Source organism: Pseudovirgaria hyperparasitica (assembly GCF_010093815.1).
Source record: "Pseudovirgaria hyperparasitica strain CBS 121739 unplaced genomic scaffold EJ05scaffold_4, whole genome shotgun sequence".
NCBI lineage: Eukaryota > Fungi > Ascomycota > Dothideomycetes > Acrospermales > Acrospermaceae > Pseudovirgaria > Pseudovirgaria hyperparasitica.
The window spans coordinates 1878221-1900588 of record NW_022985552.1 but is presented as its reverse complement, the minus strand read 5'-3'; the positions used below and the strand labels follow the sequence as shown (position 1 = coordinate 1900588).

General features: G+C 43.7%; 7 protein-coding genes across 7 annotated transcripts; 3 read left to right on the top strand and 4 right to left on the bottom strand.

The window, feature by feature from the left end:
- Positions 1-5272: 5272 nt before the first annotated feature.
- EJ05DRAFT_435904 (amidohydrolase 2) lies at positions 5273-6297 on the top strand (the record flags this gene model as incomplete). The annotated part of the gene is made up of 2 exons (XM_033741715.1): positions 5273-5722; positions 5770-6297. 2 exons carry the CDS (start codon positions 5273-5275, stop codon positions 6295-6297), a joined length of 978 nt encoding a protein of 325 aa, XP_033603108.1.
- Positions 6298-6359: 62 nt separating this feature from the next.
- Positions 6360-7958, bottom strand: EJ05DRAFT_292519 (uncharacterized protein). The gene is made up of 3 exons (XM_033740543.1): positions 6935-7958; positions 6782-6887; positions 6360-6725 (listed from the first exon to the last, which is right to left on the bottom strand). The coding sequence occupies exons 1-3, from the start codon at positions 7524-7526 to the stop codon at positions 6422-6424; spliced, it is 1002 nt and encodes a 333-aa protein (XP_033603107.1). The 5' UTR covers positions 7527-7958; the 3' UTR covers positions 6360-6421.
- Positions 7959-8391: 433 nt separating this feature from the next.
- On the top strand, positions 8392-11408 carry EJ05DRAFT_525789 (uncharacterized protein; the record flags this gene model as incomplete). The annotated part of the gene is made up of 6 exons (XM_033748853.1): positions 8392-8912; positions 8942-9542; positions 9736-9847; positions 9900-10660; positions 10717-10933; positions 10986-11408. The coding sequence occupies 6 exons, from the start codon at positions 8392-8394 to the stop codon at positions 11084-11086; spliced, it is 2313 nt and encodes a 770-aa protein (XP_033603106.1). The 3' UTR covers positions 11087-11408.
- Positions 11409-11610: 202 nt separating this feature from the next.
- On the bottom strand, positions 11611-13159 carry EJ05DRAFT_536719 (uncharacterized protein; the record flags this gene model as incomplete). The annotated part of the gene is made up of 5 exons (XM_033749331.1): positions 12899-13159; positions 12511-12744; positions 12373-12458; positions 12120-12307; positions 11611-12070 (listed from the first exon to the last, which is right to left on the bottom strand). The coding sequence occupies exons 1-5, from the start codon at positions 13134-13136 to the stop codon at positions 11611-11613; spliced, it is 1206 nt and encodes a 401-aa protein (XP_033603105.1). The 5' UTR covers positions 13137-13159.
- A 3518-nt stretch (positions 13160-16677) lies between these two features.
- Positions 16678-17990, bottom strand: EJ05DRAFT_292320 (uncharacterized protein). The gene has a single exon (XM_033740542.1). It carries the CDS (start codon positions 17838-17840, stop codon positions 16791-16793), a length of 1050 nt encoding a protein of 349 aa, XP_033603104.1. The 5' UTR covers positions 17841-17990; the 3' UTR covers positions 16678-16790.
- A 380-nt stretch (positions 17991-18370) lies between these two features.
- On the top strand, positions 18371-20344 carry EJ05DRAFT_531099 (thiolase). The gene is made up of 3 exons (XM_033749003.1): positions 18371-18583; positions 18658-18838; positions 18899-20344. The coding sequence occupies exons 1-3, from the start codon at positions 18516-18518 to the stop codon at positions 19901-19903; spliced, it is 1254 nt and encodes a 417-aa protein (XP_033603103.1). The 5' UTR covers positions 18371-18515; the 3' UTR covers positions 19904-20344.
- Positions 20345-20749: 405 nt separating this feature from the next.
- Positions 20750-21967, bottom strand: EJ05DRAFT_498604 (uncharacterized protein; the record flags this gene model as incomplete). The annotated part of the gene is made up of 5 exons (XM_033746709.1): positions 20750-21131; positions 21191-21567; positions 21622-21683; positions 21732-21768; positions 21821-21967. The coding sequence occupies 5 exons, from the start codon at positions 21965-21967 to the stop codon at positions 20750-20752; spliced, it is 1005 nt and encodes a 334-aa protein (XP_033603102.1).
- Positions 21968-22368: the final 401 nt, after the last annotated feature.

Here is a 22368-nt window from a genome sequence, read left to right as displayed (position 1 = left end):
AGAATCTAGAATTAGTAATAAAATACTAGAATACCTAATTAAGTAGAAAGACTATAGATATAAATTAAATACTTAGAAATCTAGAGAATATTTAACGAACTACTAGTAACTATTATAGAAGTTCTATTAAATAAATCTAGATTCGCCTAGTCTTCTATACTAAGCTAAGAATTATTAAAATCTAAGGGAGAATTCGGAACCTTCTTAGTAATAACTCTCTATTATTATTTAAGTTACTTCTTCTCTTTCTTAAGATCTATTACTAATAGATTCTAATAAAGTATATTATTTTAATAATACTCTAATAGCTTCTATTATTTCTCTAAATACTCTAGATATATAAAGATAGTCTAAGCGTTCTACTAAGCTTTTCGCTAGATAGTAGTTATATATTCTTTCTCTAGCTTAAGATAAGTCTTCTTAGAATAAACCTTCTTATCTAGAAATATTATTTACTAGCCCTAATAAAAAGAAAGAAGACTTATAAGATAACTCGCTTAAAGTCTTAATTCTATACTTACTTACTAAATAACCCTAATAAATATACTCTAAATACTTATTAGACTTTATAAATACGACTCTATAAGTTAAACTATATTTCTTATAAAATAAGTAAGGGAAAGGTATTTTATTACCTTTATAATTAATTAAGATAGATAAAGTAACTCTCTATTTTACTAGATTAGACTTAGAAAACTTAACTAATTTCGTAACTCTAGATATAATAGAAGAAAAGAGAGAAGAGCTCCTTACTAAAGAAAGTTAGAATAACTATCTACTTATAAGTAACTATAGAAGTACTTTAGGACAAAGTACCTTAGAAGAGGTATTATATAATAAATTACTAGTTATAACTATAGAAGAATATATAGACTCTAGTATAAGTAGTATAAGAGATAGTATAATATATAGAAGGGGTATCTATAATAGTATAGATAGCCTTAGATAATAATCTAAAGCTAAAATAGGTAACTATAGAGAGAGCTAATTATAGATACTTAGAATAGATATTCTAAGTAGTATACTAAGTAATTAGAAATAGAATATTAGTATTCTAAATAATATACTAGATACTTAGAATAAGTATTCTAAGTAAAGGACCTTAGTAGAACTATATAGACCCTTTAAATCTAACCTCTAGAGATAGTTCTATAGTAATTAATTTAAACTTATACTAATATAATTAGCCAGGTGGCGTAGTAGTAGTATACTACGTTACTAGAAGCGTTTGTTATCTAACGTCGTGGGTTCGAATCCTATAACGGCCACCTTTTTATACACTAGTTTTCGCACGCTCTATTAAAAAGTATACGGGGCTAAGCGAGCACGTGATGTAAAGGTTACCATTATATAACTACTTAGTCCTAAGCGACCATTAGGTAATGTAAAAATAACTATACTATTATTATATAATAAGAATTACCTAATATAGCTATCTACTAAGCTACCTTAAGTAGTAGAGCGACGCCTAGAGCGGCTAGACCCATAACTAGCTTAGCTCGAATCATAGAATTTTTACTATATACCGGGGCCTTATCTACCCTAATCCGGCTTAGCTCGTGCTTACTCCGGCTCGGTAACTATAAAATAGACGGTAATACCTAATTAAGTATCCCGCCCACCTATAGACGATTATATAGCCCCAAAGAATAATTTCCGAATTCGGCCTAGCTAGGGTTAGTACTAAGGCATGGACCTATTAGATATATACCCCCTCCGGTATTAGTTATCTTAATTAATAACTACTACCCGGCGTAAAGCTATATTCCTATAGATAGGAAAAAACACGGTAACATAGGAATAAAAGACTAGGCCTAGCCTAGCGACCTACCTAATCATAAGAAAGGTAATACCTACTATAGTTAGTTAGGGCGTTATTAAGAGCCGGTACTAATATAGTAATAAAAGCCTAATATAAGGATAAGAAGTAAGTTTGTTACCTAATGGGATTCGAGGACTTAGACTAGGCTAGGTTAGATTAGTAATAGGGTCTAGTTAGGGAGCTAATTATAGGAGGTTTTCTTATATATATAGTAGCTAATACTAGAGGAGGCCTGAGCCTATGGAGCATATATATGGCTATATATATAGTTCTTCCTAGTTAAACACTAATATTATTATTATTATAGTTCTATTTTTTATAGAGTAATAGAGGTTATTTACTAGCTATTAAAATATTTCTTTTCTTTAGATACTAATCTATACTATCTTTTTTTAACTTATATATAAAGTAGAGGTTATTAGTATAACTAGTCTATAATATAGCTATATAAGGTACTTCTTCTTTTTCTATAGTAAAGTTTCCTTATCTTAGTACCGGGTCCTTAATCTAATTTTTCTTGTTTTTATTTTTCGAGTATTTATAGGTATAGTATCTCTTTTCCTTATAGTAGAGATACTTACCTTCCTTCTTTAGTTACTCCCTTTCTTTATTAGATAGATATTTTATCTATAAGGTACTAAGTTCTATTAGTATAGGTCTATTATAGAATTCCTTATATAGATAGTTTAGAGCCTTATTAATATAGCCCTTCCTAGTATCTTATTTAAGTATAGATTAAAAGATCTTTTCTCTTCTTTTCTTATAGTATCTCTTATATAGTTAGTTATTAATCTAGACTATAAGCTTAATATACTCTTAGAGGTTAGTAGAATAGTCTCTCTCTCTAGAGATTTTATTCTTAATATTATTATATAGTCCGGTATAGAACTAGAGAATTAGAGGTTTATTATTCTATTCTAACTAACTAGAGATTTATTAGAATTTAGAGGTATAGTTAGATATAGATTTTATCTAGACTATTTACTAGATCTATCTCTTAGCTATTCTTTACTTATCTATATCTCTAAAGGTTATCTTAATATATTCCTTAAATTCTTTAAAATATTTAAAGACCTTAGTAGTATTATTCTATTAATTCTATAGATTATTTTCTATAAAGTCCCTTAAGTAGAGTTTAAACTAAGTAAGTATATCTCCCTTTAGTAGTCTAGTAGTAAATATAACTTATTCTTCTAGGTTCTAAATTTAATAGGCCTAAAGATATATTCTAATCTATATTAGAAATCCTTAGAGTTCGCTTTACTTACCTTTAAAAGGTTCTAGGATTTTTCTTTTAAAGCCCTCTTTAGCTTTTCTAAGTTTAATATTTTCTCTCTAGAGCTTCGTAACTTACTCCCCTAGTTTAATAATAAGATATCTAACTTACTCTATAGTTAGTACTTATAGGGCGGTTTATAAAGATAAGGATTATCTATTATTTACTATTTTATATTTAAATAGATAGTATAAATACTTATTTTAGAGTCTAAGTAGAGTAATTAAACTATAATAAACCTTCCTAGATAAGGATATAGTCTATCCCTTAAGTAGTCTATTATATAGAGTATTCCGGCTTTCCTTAAGGTAAAGGTACTTAGAAGGCTTAGAGGAGTATAAGTAGGTTTATAGTAAGTATTAATAGAGTATAAATAGTAACTAGCTAGTAGGCGAGTAAAGTAGTAATTATATTAGTATAAGTTTAAATTAATTACTATAGAACTATCTCTAGAGGTCGGGTCTAAAGAGTCTATATAGTTCTACTAAGGTCCTCTAATTAGAATACTTATTCTAAGTATTTAGTATATTACTTAGAATACCGATATTCTATTTCTAATTATCTAGTAGGCTACTTAGAATACCTATTCTAAGTATCTATAATTAGCTCTCCCTATAGGTGTCTACCTTAGCCTTAGGTTATTACTTAAGGCTATCTATTATATTATAGGCCCCTCTTCTATATATTATACTATTCCTTACGCTACTCGTACTAGAGTCTACGTATCTTTCTATGGCTCTAGCTAGTAATTCATTATACTTCCTTAGATATAGCTATACTAATATCTTATAGAATAACTCTACTAATAGCTTATCTTTAGTTATATCTTAGATACTATTAATAATATTATTTATCTATAGCTCTAAGATAGTCTTATCTATCTTATAATAAAGTATACTATTAGATAAGATAACCTTATAGTACTAGCCTTAGTAGTTTAAATAGATTATCTTATTATACTATAGCTTACTCTATATATTATTAATAATAACTTCTTAATTATATTCTTACTATCTTTAATTCTCTTAAGATTTAACTAGCTATTTTATACGTTCTTTAAGATTTAGATCTACTAGTAATAATACTATACTAGTAGATACTATACTAGTAAGTAGTAATAGTATAGAGGACTTCGGATTTAATAAGATAGTCTTCTTATACCCTAGAGACTAGTAACTCTAATAATAGATAGTATCCTTAAATATAATAAATATAGCCTTAAGTAGATTCTTTTTATAAAACTATAGACCTTATTAATAAAGCTAAGTATCTTATTCTAGTTAAATATACTCTAATCTAGTATACTTAACTATTTTCTAGGACGTCTATTAATTCTAAGCTTTATAGTAAAGCTTCTAGCCTTAAATAGCTAATTATCTATAGCTAGAGACTTATTAATAAGTCTCTAAATCTCTTCCTTATACTTCTCTTTCTTAAACTTATACTAAGTAACTATCTCTAAGAATCTTATCCTAATAATCTTACTAAATCTATCTACTCTTAACTACTAATTAATATAGATAGACTAGATTACTCTATTAAGGGCTATATTCTTATTCTTATTCTTCTTAACTTTAACTATCTCTTTATTATCTATAGTATTATTAATAGTTTTATTAGATATAGTACTTAGTAAGATTAGAGAAGGGCTTAATAGAGTTATAGATTTAGTAATAGGGCGCGCTAGAGATATATTTTTATACCTTACTACTATCTTTATAGCCCTTAATACCTTCTCTATATTATTCTAGAGCGTCTTTAATATAGATATATATAGCTATAGTCTAGCTAGTAGTAGTAGAGGTTCTATTAAGTTATTATAACCGAATTAGACGCCTTTACACGACTTAGAAGGTATAATAGATATTATAAAATACTTAAAAAAACACTAATATATAGCTAATATAGTATAAAACTAATATATAGTAGTATTTTTATAAATATATGTGGTAATTATTAAAAATATTATAAAATATCGTATATACTGTAAAACGTGTGCGTGCGACATGAGCGTGCACCGACTGCCAAGCTTTCTCATGTAACTATGGATAAACGGATCCGGCCGGCACCCTCTAAATCTCACTCCGAGACTATCCAACTAACTTTTGTAGCTTTCAATATAAAGGCTAATTACGAAACCTGTCAACTGCGGCAATCTACTGAAGCTCTACAATATGATACCGTTGATCGCTCTCGAAGAACATTTCCTCTCCCAGGAGATGATTAACACCGCTGAAGGAATGTACTCGGAACAGCTCAAATGGCTCGACGGCGTCCGAGACAAATTGGACGATATTGGACCGCTGCGCATATCTGAGATGGATAAGGGCGGTGTCACCATGCAGATTGTTTCTCATGCCCCGATAGCGGATGCTTCGACCGTTGCGCTGTGTACCGCTGCAAACAAGCAGCTTTACGAAGCAGTCCAAGCTAATCCGGATCGCTTCGCTGGCTTTGCAGTGCTGCCAATGGCAGATCCAGTAGGTGCTGCGGGTGAGCTAAGGAGATGTGTCAAAGAGTTTGGTTTTGTGGGCACGTTAATTGACAATCATGTCAATGGTCAACATTACGAAGGCGATGAGTACTTGAAGTTCTGGAAAACCGCAGAGGAGCTTGATGTTCCTGTGAGCTAATATTGTGTGTGTGCTTGAGTGAAGTCTGATGAATTTAGGTCTATCTGCATCCGACTTGGCCATCGGAAGATATGGTTCCACGTTACGAAGGTAACTTCTCCACTGGGGCAGCACTCAGCATAGGTAGTTCTGGCTTCGGCTGGCACGCGGACACACAACTGCACGTGTTGAAACTTTTTGCTTCGGGCCTTTTCGACAAGTGCCCAAAGCTCAAGCTTATTATCGGACACATGGGGGAGATGATACCTTTTCAGCTAGAGCGCATCACCTATATATCTAGTCGCTGGGGCAATCGCAAGAGGAGCTTCCAAGAGGTCTACGACAATAACATCTGGATCACGACAAGCGGTGTTTGGAGCTTGAGTCCTATGGCATGTATATTGCGGAACACCAAGATCGATAAGATCCTGTTTAGCATCGACTATCCATTCGCGCAGAATATCTGGGGTCTTAAATTCATGGAAGATCTTGAGAGTAGTGGGATGGTGACCAAAGAGCAATTTGAGATGATTGGATATAAAAATGCAGAAAATCTTCTCAAGGTGAAAGTGGCGGGCATCAGATAGCGACGACGCCTGATCCGATCCTTACAATAGGTTTTGTAGTATTCGGTCTAGTGGATGGGATGATATAATGATAGCTAACGGGCCTAACCCTTATTTATTTAAAGAGCTGGAGCGTTCATTCCGGTCATCTGTCATTACGTCGAGCCCGGATCCCAATATGTAAGTCGAAAGGTTCGACGGTTTTGCGATCTCGACTCGTCGCCTTGTCCTCCTCTAGAGTGAGTCGATTTAAACTGACAGACTCTGACACGAACTGAAAGCGATTTTCCAATATGTTCTGACTCATGGGTGCGGCAGAAACCCCGAGCTCCTCGTCGCACGCATCGGCGAAATCACAGCACCACTTGGCGAGCATTGTGGCATACCGGTTTTTCCAATATGTGGGATGGACGACCAGGCTCTCCAGCTTCATCATGCCTTCAATCTTGCTAGATATGGATTAGGTTACGTTCTGACGGGCCAAAATGTGCAAGTAGTGTCTCACCTTTTCTTGATCTTTGTTACCTCATTGTATATCTGTATACTTTCCTGGCTCTCATCTCTTCTCAGGCTTTTGGTCGGCCTTTTGAACCTAATCGGTGGTATCGTGGCTTGGTATCGTAAGCGGCTGGCCGGATCATGATGTAACTTCACTCACATGTGAAGTACTCGGACGATTTGTTATGAGCGTTGTGACATCTGGGTACTTTTACTGAAGCGATACCTGCGATGACGGTCTCCCTTATCCTAGGTATGTGTCCTGGATGCTGATTGTAGTAGGTTTCGATAGCTCTATCGCCAGCAAGATTTTCGTGCTTGTGCTCACGATCGACTGCTCCTGTCTCGATTACAAGGACGATATGATCACCGTCAGTAATCTGTTGGTAGAACCAACACTTGTAGCTACTTATTGTGTCCATTATAGTTGCGGGACCATAATAGGGTCGCTCGTATTTGAACACGGCAGAATTCGAAAAGCCAGCAGTGGCGACCAAGGCTATTCTATCCAGATCATGAAGGTTAGCTTTCCGAATCTGAGCCTTCGTTTGATTGATCTTCCCGGCAGAGACGTCTTGAGGAAGCGCGGGAAGCAGTGGCGCAGTAGGATTCACAGAAGGCTGACATATCGCAGTAGAATCAGACATTCCAACAAGCCACAAAAAACGAGAGCACGTAGAAGCCTTGCCCCAGACTTGGCTGCCTTTCGCGGCAGCCGTCTCTAACATGGAAGGAGTGCTCATGTTGTCCATCTCGAGGGTGCAAACAAAGGAAAGCCTTCACAAATCCGAACAGAAACCCAAAGTTGAAGCCGTATTAAGTATCATTCCACGAGAGGAGGTACGCCAATATACGTAAAGCTATGCCCTGGCGAGCTCCTCAACTTATATATGATGCATAATTTGCATAGCCTGATCGCTCAAGGCAGTACTAAAAAGCCTCCTGACGGGGTTAAGACATGATGGAGCAGATGATAGGTCGCATGAAGATTAGTATAGGGCGCAGTCCTATACACCAGGGACGAAGAAAATAAACGTCTCACTAACGTTACTGTGTACAAAGCAGGCGCATAGTAGAGCGATCAGATTGCATGGAACATGAGTGTAGTGGAATATAGGTACCCAGTGGGACGACGCTAGGAGGGGCGTGGCTCTAGGTGCTTACCCGATCTGGACATTGTGGCTTCGTTGACCGATCAAGTAAGTTGTTCGAACAGCTGAGCCAATATTACCTCAGACCTCATCTACATAATTAGTCAGGACAGGCAGTGTCCACGCCGAATTTCCTCCTACTATTCTTTTTTAGGCGACTTTCTGGCCAGAGCGTACTGTGACTGTGCCAGATTCGACGTAAGCGCAGCCTTTCTAACACCCGTGGGCTGTATTTGGCCGTGGCACACATTGTGCGAGAGGCCTGTCGCTTACCTTCAGTGAGGCTGAGGGAAGAAGGCAACGGGTTCTAGAAAGTCAGCAGCGCTGGCAGCGCCCTCGATGTGCAGCTCAAAGATAATTTTATCTTCGACCTGACAAGCACACAACGACCAAAATTCCTGATATAACAGACGCGGGTCTCGCATGAACAGGCACAGCACGCTACCTCAACGCTATTTCTCCGGTCATGACCGATCAGGGTGCAGCCAGTCCGGACGAGGAAATATCGTGGAGCATGGTACAAGGACAGGGCAGCTCGTGGAACTACTCCGGTACCTATATGGGTACATGGGTACCGGTGTCCTCATACTCGCCTAGTCAAGCCTTCTTGCCATCCTACACCACACGCGAGCACGAGTGGGAAGCCAGTCTACCTGTAACTTCTGATGCAACATACACCTCTGCAACAGATGCGAACCTTCGAGGTCATGATTATACCGGCTCTGTTTCATTACCCATAAGAGGGCATGAATCAAGCAATTCAGAACCTTCACATTCTGGGGATCCTCTCGACTCCGTAGCTTGGGATAGTAGAGTCGTGGTCGAAAGACAGGCCTACCATTCACCCAGCTCGACCCTTTGTTTTGGTGATGGCCAACAGAGTAGACTGCTGGTTCGCTCCAATTCCGTTACTCATGGGTATCACCAACATAATGTCCGTGATGGCGCTTTTCTTGTTCACAGTCATACAGTCGATAGGCAAGGCCAGTATGTTGACAGTCTAATGGTGTGATTAGAGATAATCCTGACGATAGCCTACGCAGACTCACAATGACGACAGAGGTAGGCCATGTCGATCATGGCGCTCCGCAAAATTACAGCTCCACATATACGTCAATGACGCCTAGCTTCGTAAGCGTTGGCAACAGCGAGCCTTACGCTCCGTTCAATATGGACGAGACTCAGTCTGGTATCAACTTTCAAACCATCACCGGGATTCAGCAAAGCCACTATCAGCCCCTTGTCGCTGGACCGGTCCCTTCGTCAAGCTCGTGGCAGAACATCAGCTCCCCACATGATTCTCCATATGGAACAGAGGAGCTTGTAATCGATAGCCCACCTAGCAACGAAAACCGCTCACCTTCTATATCTGCCGAAGCGGGACTAGCTCATGATTCTAAAGTTGAGCAGGCCGAAGAACCTGCTGAACCTCAACCACTGAAAGGGGATCCTCGGTATCAGAATGGGCCAAGTCGCAGTAGTGCTCACTTTAAAAAACGTCAACCAAAGAGCAAGGTGTCGAAGAGACAGGGCAAGTTGACTGATGAAGGGCGAGCCAAAGCTGCTGAAATGCGAAAGACCGGGCGCTGTCTACGTTGCAAGATGTATAAGCTTGGGGTAAGTATGTTTTTGTCAGATTTGTATTACTCTCGAACGTCCTCTTTCCAATGCTAGACGTCACAAGACCTCCCTGCCTAAGAGATGTTTATAGATTTTCATGGTGATTAGAGAGTTCTGGTTCGACTCCCAGCTGGTCGTCACTTTTCGTCTGTAGAAGGCATCCTTCGAGCATGTACTCACATATTCGTAGTGCGATGGAAATAATCCATGCCAACGATGCACTAAAGTTGCTGGATCAGCTCGTAGCTTTTTGGAGCCATGCACAAGAGCAGATTTAGCGGATCATAGCATGATCAGGCATTGTAAGTCATATCTGTGTGAGACTCAATACTAGGTTAATAACGTAAGTTGTAGGCAATGCCAGGTTTCGGCAACAGAATGCTGAATTTATACGCTATAATTTCATTCGTGTAGACGAGCCTCTACCTACCGTGGAAGTGCATTGGTTTCTTCCTGGAAATGTCCAAGTCCACGGACACCATGTAACTGTACAATATGGTCAATATAATGTCGACAAAACGCTCGCAATGGATACTACTACGTACCACATCAGTGGACGGCAGCCAATCACCACACAGCCATTTGCCATCTACAATACCTCGAAGCTCGTAGACGATATGAGTAGACTGATTCAGGCTGCGCAACCCAGCGTTGAGAAATGGATCGTTTCACAATACCGGGATGATCCTTTGAATCACCTCACTTTCCTTGAAGCTTGCCGCTATAGAGACAAGTCAGGTTCAAGGATTGTCGCACTGGCTCTCCGTATACAATGCGGTGCGATCATGTCTCAAGGGTATGGCTCGGTTTTTGGGGGTGACCCAACGCAGTTTCGACGAGTAGACTACATCAGCTCAAGTCCTTCCGATTATGAGTCATACAACCGAGGAATGGATACACCATTGCCTCAGGCTATGGGACATCAGTTCGATGTTGCTATCCTAAAGTACATTAACGAGCTCCAAGTTGAGCTCGTAAAGGGACTGAAGAGCAAGATATTCGGATCCGGAGCGAAGCCTTGGTATGAAATATTTTTGACATGTTTTGTTCTTCTTTCCAATCTCGAGTACATCCATGATGGTGCCAGCACATACGCTCGATCTAAGATGAAAACGGTAAGTAGTAACGCGTCAATTCATACATGAATCCTGTTCTGAGTAATCGTTCGTAGGCTCTCGAGAGTCAGGTCACCTTCGTCATAAAAACACAAATTGACAAATGGAAACTATCCGCGCGTATCCTGCTTCAGCATTTTCGCTGCGTCTTAAAGGGTTTTGTACCTTTTCACATCGCCAGACAACAGTTACCACAGGTCAAAAAGGAAGCGAAGCTAGATGGTGAAGCCACTCTCTACATACAACAGGCATTACAACTACTTGATAAACAGGGTATAAGCGTCTTCATCCTCGGTAATCAAGGTTCATTGCTAACGCAGAAAAGCTGCTTACTATACCGACCTCGATGGTTCTCGCACAGGCGGCGCTTCCCAGAAAGGGCGATGGATTCATCAACTTTTCACACAAAGCTACCGCCAAACTTGAATTCTGCCGGGCTTATAGTTGCCAAGTGGTTGTGTGTCAATGTTTTAAGTTGGGAAACTAGAGGATACGTACACATCTTCCGTACAAATAACTACTCCGAGCGAGTCTCACTTTTATGAGCCTTGCAATCACTTGTAACACTGCAAAGAAGCCGAGAGATTTGGCCTGAGGGCAGTTGGATGCAAAAGTTGTGCTTTTCGGGCAAGAGGACCCATATCGAAGTGTCGTACCACATGATCGTGAAACGGCTGGGAAGCTGTTATGAGTCGTCTCTATAATCAAGAAATAGCAATCTGAACGTTGGACGCACCCTATAGACCACGAAACCCTCAGGTATACCACTACGTACGAAAAAGCTTTAGGGGTCAACCCTAGTCAAGAGATGTCTAGTTTTTCCACCACGAGACCCTCACTTTGACAGGATCTAAGAATATCATATGGTTCCCGACAACACACAGTCCATAACGTCGAAACCCCCTAACACCTAAGTTACTACCTCGTCAGGGGGAGAATGTCCCAATCAATCAGCCGTGGCTATCTCGACCACTGATTTTTCTCCATGGATCAGCATCAAATATCGGGATGTTTTGTTCTCGATCTTTTGTAAAACAACCTTCGAACTTCTGACAATAGCCTGGAGGTTTCACCCATGCCCTTTGAGGGTCCCGAAGGAACATCCTCAGGAGGTGACGTTGGCTAGGACCTTCTGCTTTAGATCCATACGCCGATCTAGCATGCATTACACTAAGATTATGAATGTATTGTATGTCGCCTTCTTGCCGATCCAGCTTGATTTTGCGATGCGAAGCGATTTTTTCCACAACTTGAAGCGCATACAACTGCTTCTCTGAAAGCTTTGGCATAGCACACGATCTTGGTATCTTGGGGCTTCCAAGGAGTGGAGCTCGCACCAACTGACAAATTGGTCTGCCTCTGCTAAACCAAAGGACAGGTCCTGGCTCAAGGTAGGGCAATTCCGTCTTCCTGAATGCAGCGTTCAGCTAATGAAATGATATGTAGTTATCTTACTTACGAGTCCTTCATCTCAAATGGCCAGTTATCTACCGACAGAGTGTCCAATACCTCTGGATCAGTGGCTAGAATCTCGTTGTACACGGCGCCAAAGCTCGCAAGAAACTGGTCTCCACCGTTGTTCTCGCCCCCTGTGTTGCGCACATATAAAGCTAAGACGTCTCCAGAATAGCGATCTGCGTGAAACTCCTTTTGAATGTCAGCAATGTGAAGTCCACCCACCGAGAATTTGGCAAAGCAGATGATCAGCTTACCATAGCTGTCGGAAGTTTTGACCCGGCAAGACCAATGTGCTCAGCTCCTTCCAGAACTTTATCTCGAGTGGCATCACGAATATGACCTATGACTAGCATCAGTCGCTATTTGTCCTGGGTAGACATAGTAATGCTAACTCAGGGTTTGATTCGCGAAGCCATCTGTGGCTCGTTCCGGACAAACATGGGAGGACACCCCAACAAATGCCAATACACTCTCTTCGTCGTTGAATCGTGCCTCATTCAAGCCTCTGACTACGGAGAGTCCAGGACCGTCATGGATGTGTTCGCTACAATTGCGAAGTTTTCTTGCGAGTTCGAGTGGAAGATGAAACGTGCTTGGACTCAAGTCGCTCCGGGGTCGTCCACTCACTGCGATGTAGACTGGTCAGTAAAACGCCCCGAACATATTATTTAGCTGATGCTTGGCGGACAAGTATCTCTCCTGCCGGTTTTGACCATGAGAGGTGCGGTTATCTAATGATGAAAAGGTTTCCAACGTCCCAGAATTTCTTATCATACTTACATTTGAAGCTCACTACGGCGTGGCGAACTGCTTGGACTTCTTCCTTCGATAACTTGAAAACGTAATCCTCCGGTGTCAAGGTGCTTCCATCCCAGACTCTAGGGCTAATAGATGCCGGAGCGAAGCCACTGATCTCCGAGATCGTCGTTTCTGACGAGCGGAAGGAGCTGATACTCTCTAAAGAAGGAGTCCTAGTGAGAAGTGAAGATGGCATAGCGAACATGTTTGCTGAATACATGCAGGGGTACTGAATTGGTGATTCGGCGGTGCGTCCAATACCCAACAGTGAGGAGATGCTTCTTCTTATACGTGAGAAGCCGTCCCTGACGAATGACTCTTTGTCCAGCCAGCTCATCGAGATGAGCAGAGCCTCGTGCCAGACCATCTAAGGCCCAACACATATCACCACTATGTACGAATACAGCTCGTGCGTGTAACCTCTCACATGCAATGATTGCTATCAGCTGATGAGTTTTGAGGCTCTGCAAGTGTCCAAGCATGTATTTTCCGTTAAGAATAGAAGGCAAACTCTAGCCTCAGTTAGCCATTCGGTGATAGCGGCTCTTCAGACTCATCCCACGTCGGATTCGACGAGCCGCGTCACCTTCAGCGCATTACCAGCGATAGGCGTGTCATGATTTGGGGTCCACATTCGAAATTGCGAAAACCAGTCGGACTGGTAGACAAAAGGTGGGATTTGGCGCTCTGGTCGGCTTGAGATTAGACCAATGGACAAGATGACAGGTTTGCAGGTGGTACCCACCTGGACACTTAGACTCTCCTCCTTACCGTAGTGTTGAAGTATGACTGGAAGGAGCATTCCAGTTTTGGGATGCTATGCCGCAGGGCCGCATTACACTTCCACAGAATTGGGTCAGTCCTCCCGTCGGGCGCACTGCCATGTCAGGCAGACTCTAATGTGGAATTGCATGATGAAAGAGACATTGTAGCTGAGCAGTTGACGGAGTAGAGCTGTAGCATTGCAAGTCGTCAACAAACTCACTAACGATTTTTGGACACAATTGAGAATACAGGCTTCCCCTGCTACAATGTCTACGTGTCGCAGTTCTGAGTCGATTGAGGCTCATATGCCCATATTTGGCAATGTGGTTGCTGAGAGGACCTTTGGCTTGTGTCACAAATATCGTAGATCTTAACCGGTCAGTCTTGAGAATCCATCTCCCATGCCCGGCATATGGACATATCAGCCACACAATCATATGGCTTCAAGCTGAGCGTCAACGGTTTACCGTCTGACGCTGAAACCTCATCTGCGGTATGAATATCCCCCGGCCTATTATACGACAACATGGATCTCTTAGCAGTCACAACCCGTGCTACAGGGAAGAGTCGCCCAGGTTCACAATCTTCAAGAAAAATAGGCAACCATCATGGAAAACCCGCATAGCGTAATGACGGTGTGAAGAGCGCTTACCCCGACAAAATTCTCCTAGTAGTATGACTCTTGACTTGCATAGACATTGGAATCGGAACCTCAAGAATTGGCTGTTCACAATAGGTCTCTCGAATAACATCAAGTTAAGAGACCGACCAGAGCGGGAACCTCATCAGCCGCAGTCCTCACCGATCAGCTTTGGCCTGTGTGATTGGCTTCTTGCCCGCATGCTGTTCACATATGATCTGACCCGAAAACCGGGCTATTATAATGATTTTCGTTGTTGCCTTGTACTTCTTTCACCGGTCGACTCGACCTTTGACCGCTCAGACGCCCCGGTTACTCAGCCCGCCAAGCCTTGCAGAGCCTAGACAGAGAGCCGCAAGACGACAGCTAGGGGCCGCTCGCCCACTTCTGACGCTGTCGTTCATCTTGTGTACGCTGCTATGAGGCATCCCTGGGCTGACCATCGCCTCCCTGCACCGTCGCTGGTATATATCTTAGCCTGGACTTGGAAATAGTCGTCTTATAGTCCTAAATTCAAGAGTAGCGCTCGCCTCATTCGACACTTACCTACACACACACTTTACCAATCCGTCTCAGACGTGTTCTCACGACGCCCGCGACCCCTGACTCGACTCCTGTACGTCGCCTGCACTCACATAATTGCACTGCCGCGGGCTCGTCTAATGGGCTCCTATCACGCTCGTCTGGTAGTAACTCCAAATGTGCATCACATCGCGTGGCATCGCGCCGTGCCGCTGGGCCGATCCGTTATCCGTCCCTCTGGGTCCCAATGGATGCTAACAGGCACAGAACTGGCGCGCATGGGTCATCTCGTGAATACAGCGTAGTGCAGGTACCGAGACAAGGCTCGTGATATATCTTGCGACTGACTTACTTGAGAAGAGGCATGTGTTGGTATGGGTCGCTTTGTCGGTACAGATGCGACACAGTGATAATGGTACAGTCGCGGAAAGCAGAATCCTTGGGCCGGACGTAGTCATGATGGTGTGGCTGGCCAGATAGATTTTGGCGTGGATCTGTACGGAATACTGTCTGGAATGCGTGTGTACGTGAGGAGTCAATCCATCGGGAACTCAGCGTCATCGAAGCTACTTGCCATGCAAATGCTTGTCTCACGGGCTACCACAGAGCACTACTATCAAAGGCTCATTACATGCTTGTCTTGGCTATGAGAGGAACTATACGATGCATGTTGTACTCACCTTGTGAATAGATAGACGCAGTAGTACTGTTCTATTGTCATACATTAAGGTTCTGCATCGATGCGTGCTCACATCCGTGAGCTGCATGCTGTAGGTTGTGATGAAGACCTGTGCTTGAGAGTTTCAGAGTGTGTTGTAAAGCGCGTTTATTCAGAGTCACATATATGTATATATAACGATATGCAAATTGACTTTTTGTCCGTTCATTTCCGTTGTTTGATCATTACGTCGTCAGATATGACTGTTTCTTAAGTTCAGTCTCTCACACTTATCCTTACTCTAGGACTTTCTGCGCCTCCGTTGCTACCTCAACATATTTTCCTGGGCATTTCTTCTGCGCGCTCGTATTGTCTTGCGTTGGTTTTAAATTTGCTATTGCATATATCTTTTATAATTTTTTTGATGTGGTTTTCCGGTGACTGTGAGCTTCATTCGCTTCGTAAACCTTTGAATTTCTCCGTACTTTACATAATCAAAAGCTTGCCTCAAGAGTTTTGGCCCGTAATGTACCGCGCTTATATCACTCTACATTGTGAACTGGTTTACCAGTGGTAGCTCCATCGATGAGCCAAAAAATGATACGAAAATACAGCACAGTAACAAAGACGCACATGGCCTACTGAGTTAATCTACCAACTATCGATATGAATGAAGACGTTAGTGTCGCATCCTTGTTCTCGTACAATGGGGTATCATGTCTTGCTACACTTAGGCCAGGTATCGCATCACGTGGATTGTGGGACATCATCATAACTCTTTGCTTTTCCCCACCACCACCACCACAACCTAGGCGACCGCCTTGACACCATCAGTCTTTCTGCGCCTGAGCTTCGGCGGCGTAGGATTGCGCTTTGGAGACCGGGCGAATGTGACTGACCTACGTTCAGGTTCAGGAGCGAGACTGACGCTGTCGATGTCAATGACGTCTTGCGGAGAGTCCCCTGAATATATGGGGAGAAATATGTTGGCGGGGTCCGAAGTGGTATCGGAGGTACCACCGGTTCGATCCCGTTCAAGGTCGTTAAGTTTGGGAGTTGCATTATCTGGCTTTGTAGTAATGGTGTCTGGCTGAGTTGGTGGGACGGGTGTATTACGCGGGATGTGGAAGTTGGTTTTGAAAACAGGTTTGACGGAGGTGGCGACCTGGGTCCCTTTGAAAGAACTGGAGTTAGGCCATCGATTAACAAGCCGCAAGTAAAAACAGGGTGATGAGCAAGATAAGCCAGTGGGCATAGACCAGAACCATAACTGAAGTGAAGAATAGCTTTCAGGTACCTGTGCGGGGCTTCCCTTTCTGATGACAATCCGGACTATCATGGTGATCATGGTAGATACACGCATCGCCGCTCTCCGTGGGATCTTCAAAGAGCATACCACCGGAATCATTCTTAATAGTATTGACGAGCTCTACAGCGAATTCAGGATCATCTCGAAAGCAAGACAGGTAGGATGTGGCATCCTTGTTCGCATGAGGATCCATAATTTGTCTGGCAGCAATCTTGGTCATTAGGCGTCGAAATGGAGAGCCCTTTTTAGATTTGCGGTAGATGAAGTTGATTTCTTCAGCGTCGGGTACGAGTTCGGCTTCATACAGGCCCTGGCGGAATTGATCGATTGCTAGGTTCTTCAGTTGTGGCATGTCAAAACGATCACATATCAGCCAGAGGGCATGGCAAGCCACAGCATAGTCATACTGCTGGTATGGATCAGATATGTTAGAGACATCGTCAAGCTTTCCTTGGTATAACCACTTGACCAACAGCTCAAAACCGGATGGATCGTCGTCTGGCAGGTCTATGCTTGATTCGGGATCTTCGTTCTCACTGGTAGGTAGAAGCTCATGTGTAAGGTATTCGGAGTGATGGCAGAGGAGATTTCGGTGCAGCGACCAGTGTTTCTTGGAGTGACCAACATAGATATCGACCAAAGGACCGGAGAGGAGCCTGGCGCGGAGGGATTTAGCATTTGCTTGAACGCGGAGGTTCTGAGTGTAGATGCGATGAGCGAGGGTCGGTCGAGAGTGAGAATGTCTTCGAGTCGAATCGGACGAGGAGCGTCGCGAAGACGACTTGGAACCTTGCTCACTGTCGGAGCCAGATTCAGCACCCAACTCCTCCGCCACCAGGGCAGTTTTGTGTATTCTATCCAAAGGATCTAAAGGAGGAGTAGGTAGAGTAGTAACGGAGCCATTTACGTACGCTGCAAACGAGCCAGCAGGCGCGTCGCCGATGTCTGAGTTTGGCATTCGAGAGCGGTGAGGTTGGGAAGGATATGCGAAGTCGCGAAAGTAGATGAGACGATGTTGCCAGGCGGCCATACGAGGAGGCGGGAGGATGGTGGTTATATACGGAAAGGATCGAGGCGTGTGCAATCACATCGCATGCGTGGGTGGACTACGTGGGTAAGGTAAGGTCATGTTAGGTTAGCAGTAGGAACCTGAGAAGTGGCGGAGAAGACAACACACAGAACACGGAATATACAGAGCAGGAATGGCCATACCAGTGAATTAGCCTAATATTATTAGTCAACATAAGCCTAGTAGAGGGTGTCTCAGTGCTGAGTCGTGGGAACACAGCATGTTACATCAATAGTCAACGTTCATTAGTTCAAATGATGAGTGAATAGAAAAACCTTGGCATTGATTGGTTTGTTGAATGTTTTGTAAATGACGTCACTCTGGCACTCTAAACCACTTTTTTGCCCACTCCAGGTCTCGGTGTTGCAACAGCTGGAGCAAGGCAGCAAGGCAGCAAGGCAGCTTCTCAGTACACGTGCCGCGGTTGGCGGCGGCACTCGTTGGGACGCGGGACTAGGTAGAGCCGCCTCAGATGCCGACTGCTCTTTCGAACCGAGGCACTTGCGGGGAAAGCTCATACTTACCAGCAATCTCAACCTCTCTCTACATTCGACGCCGCTTCTGATTCTTCACAATACTCTAACTTGCCAGGCCTACACATCGTCTTCATTGCATCCTTGACTCACTCTCCTCAACATGGCCACCGAACGCCTGAGCTCCATCATCACCCACCTGAATCCTCTCAAGAGCGGTCTCTCAGCTCTGTAAGTCTCCTTGACACCATCACCAGAGCATGCGGGTACTATGGAGGACCAGCTGGCTAATTTGACCTTTACAGCACCACCAAGAATCCCGATGATATCGTTGTAACACTTGCTATCCGTACTCCCCTCGCCAAGGGTGGTAAGGGTGGTTTCAAGGATACCGTTCTCGAAGCTATTGTCGTCAAGCTGATGAAGGAAGTGAACAAGCGCTCTAACCTTGACCCGGCTCTCGTTGAAGATATCTGCCTTGGAAACGTAAGATGTACTGCCCCGGCGCAAACATGACATTGTCTCTAACATACCTGTGATCTATAGGTCTCAGATGCTAAAGCTGCATATTATTGCCGTGCCGCTTCCCTCGCCGCCGGGTTCCCTGTCACTACCTCCGCCTCCTCATGCAATCGCTTCTGCTCCTCCGGCCTGAAGGCCATTCAGGACATCGCCAACCAGATCAGCAACGGCAGCATTGACATTGGTCTTGCGATCGGTGCGGAGTCCATGACCACAGGTGGTGATCGTCTCGAGCGACCCTTTGACCCAGAGGTCCTCACCACGCAAGATGCAAAAGACTGCATGCTGCCCATGGGAGCTACCTCTGAGAACGTCGGCCGCGACTTCAACATCTCCCGTGAGATGCAAGATCGTTACGCAACTGAGTCCTACCGTAAAGCCGAAGTTGCCCAAAAGGCCGGCTGGTTCGACGATGAGATCGCCCCGATCCAAACACAGATCAAGGACCCCAAGACCGGTGAGATGCACACTGTGACTCTCACCAAGGATGAAGGTCCCCGTTATGGCACCACTTACGAGGGTCTCTCAAAGATTCGTCCCGCTTTCAAGGAATACGGTGACAAGTCTACAGGAGGTAACAGCTCACAAGTTACTGACGGCGCCGCCGCCGTGCTGCTCATGAAGCGCTCGCGTGCCCAAGAGCTCGGCCAACCAATCTTGGCCAAATTTTGTGGTGCCACCGTTGCCGGTCTGCCACCACGCATCATGGGTATCGGCCCATCTGTCGCCATTCCTAAACTACTTAAGAAATTTAACGTAACCCTCGACGATATCGATATTGTTGAGATCAATGAGGCATTCGCAAGTATGGCGGTATACTGCCAACAAACGCTCAATATCCCAGCAGAGAAGTTAAACCCCCGTGGGGGTGCAATTGCGCTTGGCCACCCGCTCGGCTGTACAGGAGCTCGTCAGGTTGTTACTGGATTGAGCGAGGCCAGGCGGACAAAAAAGAAGGTGCTCTTGACGAGCATGTGTATTGGTACGGGACAGGGCATGGCTGGCTTGTTCGTCAACGAGCAGTTGTAGACATTCGAATGACGCCTATGAAAATACATGATTTGGCATGCACACGTTTTCTAGATTTTGTACATAGAATACTACACTTTTCTGACAAAGCGTAGCTTGCGGATATCGTGGTTGTGATGGGTTAATCAAGGGTCGCCAAATTGGTGGGAAGGCTCTAGGTCGGCGAGACAAGTGAACCATGGTATAGCAAGGTAGAGCGAACAGTTCATTCCACAGATTTTGTATACCATTCCTCGTTACGTCATACACCCTGTTATCTATATATGACAGCTTGTTCCATAGAGGTCAGATGGCTTGATAGTGAAGGGTTGCATGCACAATATGAGTTCCCGGGGACTTGGGTGGCAGAACAGTATGGTTTCTTTTAAATGGCATGTCCTTCGGGAATTATTCCGGTGTGTTAAGAGTATAGATATATTGACTATTTGAGGAACAGAGAATATATATATAAAGGGTTCCTACAACGTGGAGAGCCCACACATACGTGTCAATACCCGCACGCAAGAAGAAATGCTAATTCTGGGGTATCAACATCCGCTTCCATAACCCCCCGAAAAACCCGAAGTTGTGTCGGCTAAATTATACTTCCACAGCTCCGCACATTTTTATATCCATCTCTCCAATCCAAGACTAAGTCGATCTCATACCAAAGCTGTGGATACTCTTATCGTCCAACCATATCTCGCATGTCTCTTCGATTGTCCCCAGGCTACCTATGTGATTCATGCTGCCCACACTCATCGTGCTACGTCCCCACTCCCAGTCTCTCTCTTCGCTAGTTTGTTTAATGCTCGTGACAACACTAATCTCGCCATCCTCCTCACTGGGCCGCATATTCGCACCAGCTCATTCGGCCGTCGCACAAGCCGTGATCTTAGCCTCGGCTAGGAGTTCGACGTCGCGGCCTGGAGGCCTAGCAAGCTCGGACAGCGAGTCGTTGTAGTAATGGGGATTATGGTGGTAGTAGTGCGACTCTCGATCGTGGCGGCCGGGGAAATGGGATAGGTAGTTTGAGATGTGCGAGGGCACGGGGCTGGGGCAGGATGGTGGGCCGAAAAGATCAGGAAAGAAACGGATTGTGAGGGAGCGTAGGGAGAGTGTGGAGGAAAGGATTATGCCGAGGGAGAGTTCAAGTGTGGATGTCAAAGGGAGGGTCGTATTTGTGTTCAGGGTCGCGCGTGTGGTGGAGAGAGTGTAGTGCAGGCGGACGGCTGATATTATGATTATACTTTGTAGGTGTTAGGGAGCATTTCGACTGAAGGGCGAGATAGAGGAAAGGGAACTTACGAGAGGCCAAGCCCGAACAGGAGCATAAGTAATGCCTTTTGTCGTTTCAGTGTTCTCATCCTGAAGAAGTCTGTAATTGGCAAAATCAGGATGGTGAGGTTGAGAGCTAGGTTGACGATCGAGTTCGCGAGCCACACCTCTGATGTATTCAGACATGCACCGGCAGGAGGAACTTCTCTCCAGAAGTCGGTAATTGGGTGGCAATTGAAGATCGTGCTGAACACGGACCAGAATATAAATGTACTTGTGATTACAAGAATCAACCACGAGATGATGCGGAAAGAAGTAGTTGCGAATATTCGTAGGTATTGTAAGAGGATTGAGATCTTAACAGTTCCAACACCGAGGTTGTAGCTTATGATACCAGCCCATAGGAGCTATTGTGATCAGTCAGTCCAGCCACTGTTGTTGTGCTCCTACGAGAGTTGTACCTTCAGTATCCTTGTTCTATCAAGATTATATGTTCGATCATTCTCGAAGCTGAGTATCGAGACTGTATGAAGGGTTAGCTCTGCGTAATCGTGGGTTTAAGCATGCTTACCTTTCACAATTAGAACACACATTGAGACATTGGATCCCTGCCCTAAGTCAGCACTTCCTTTCCTTGATCATCGTTGGAGTATTGCATACCATCGCAATGGCGATGAAAGCCTCTGCAACACCGGCATCGCGGGCAACGAAGAATCGAGTATAGAGTCGCAATGAGATGAAAACAAAAGAAACAGCAGTCAAAGCAATGCTGGCGATTACCACAGTCTTGTCATCTGGATCCGACATGTTGGTTGACCCTTGTGTGTTGTGGAGAAGCGGTGAGACGCGAACTTGTGGGCGTGAAGTGGATATATCGACAGCCCTGCGAGGCCATACACTATCATTACATATATGCAGCAGCGACGACATTCATACAACTGACAAAACAGATAAGGTCTAGATTACCGGAAAGGCGGTCAACACGGCATCGGACTACACAAATAACAAGGGGAGCATTGGCCTATCTACAGAAGCATGTCCATTCGTTAAAGAAGGCACTCATTTTGCATCATGGCGACAAGCAGACGCCGAGAAGGTGTAATACTAGTCCATGATAGGCACAACACAGCGAAAGCGTATCTGTATCGAGCCATGGTTCACTTTCTCGTTGGGCTGAGTGAGGGGCCAACGAGGTTTATCTGATACCA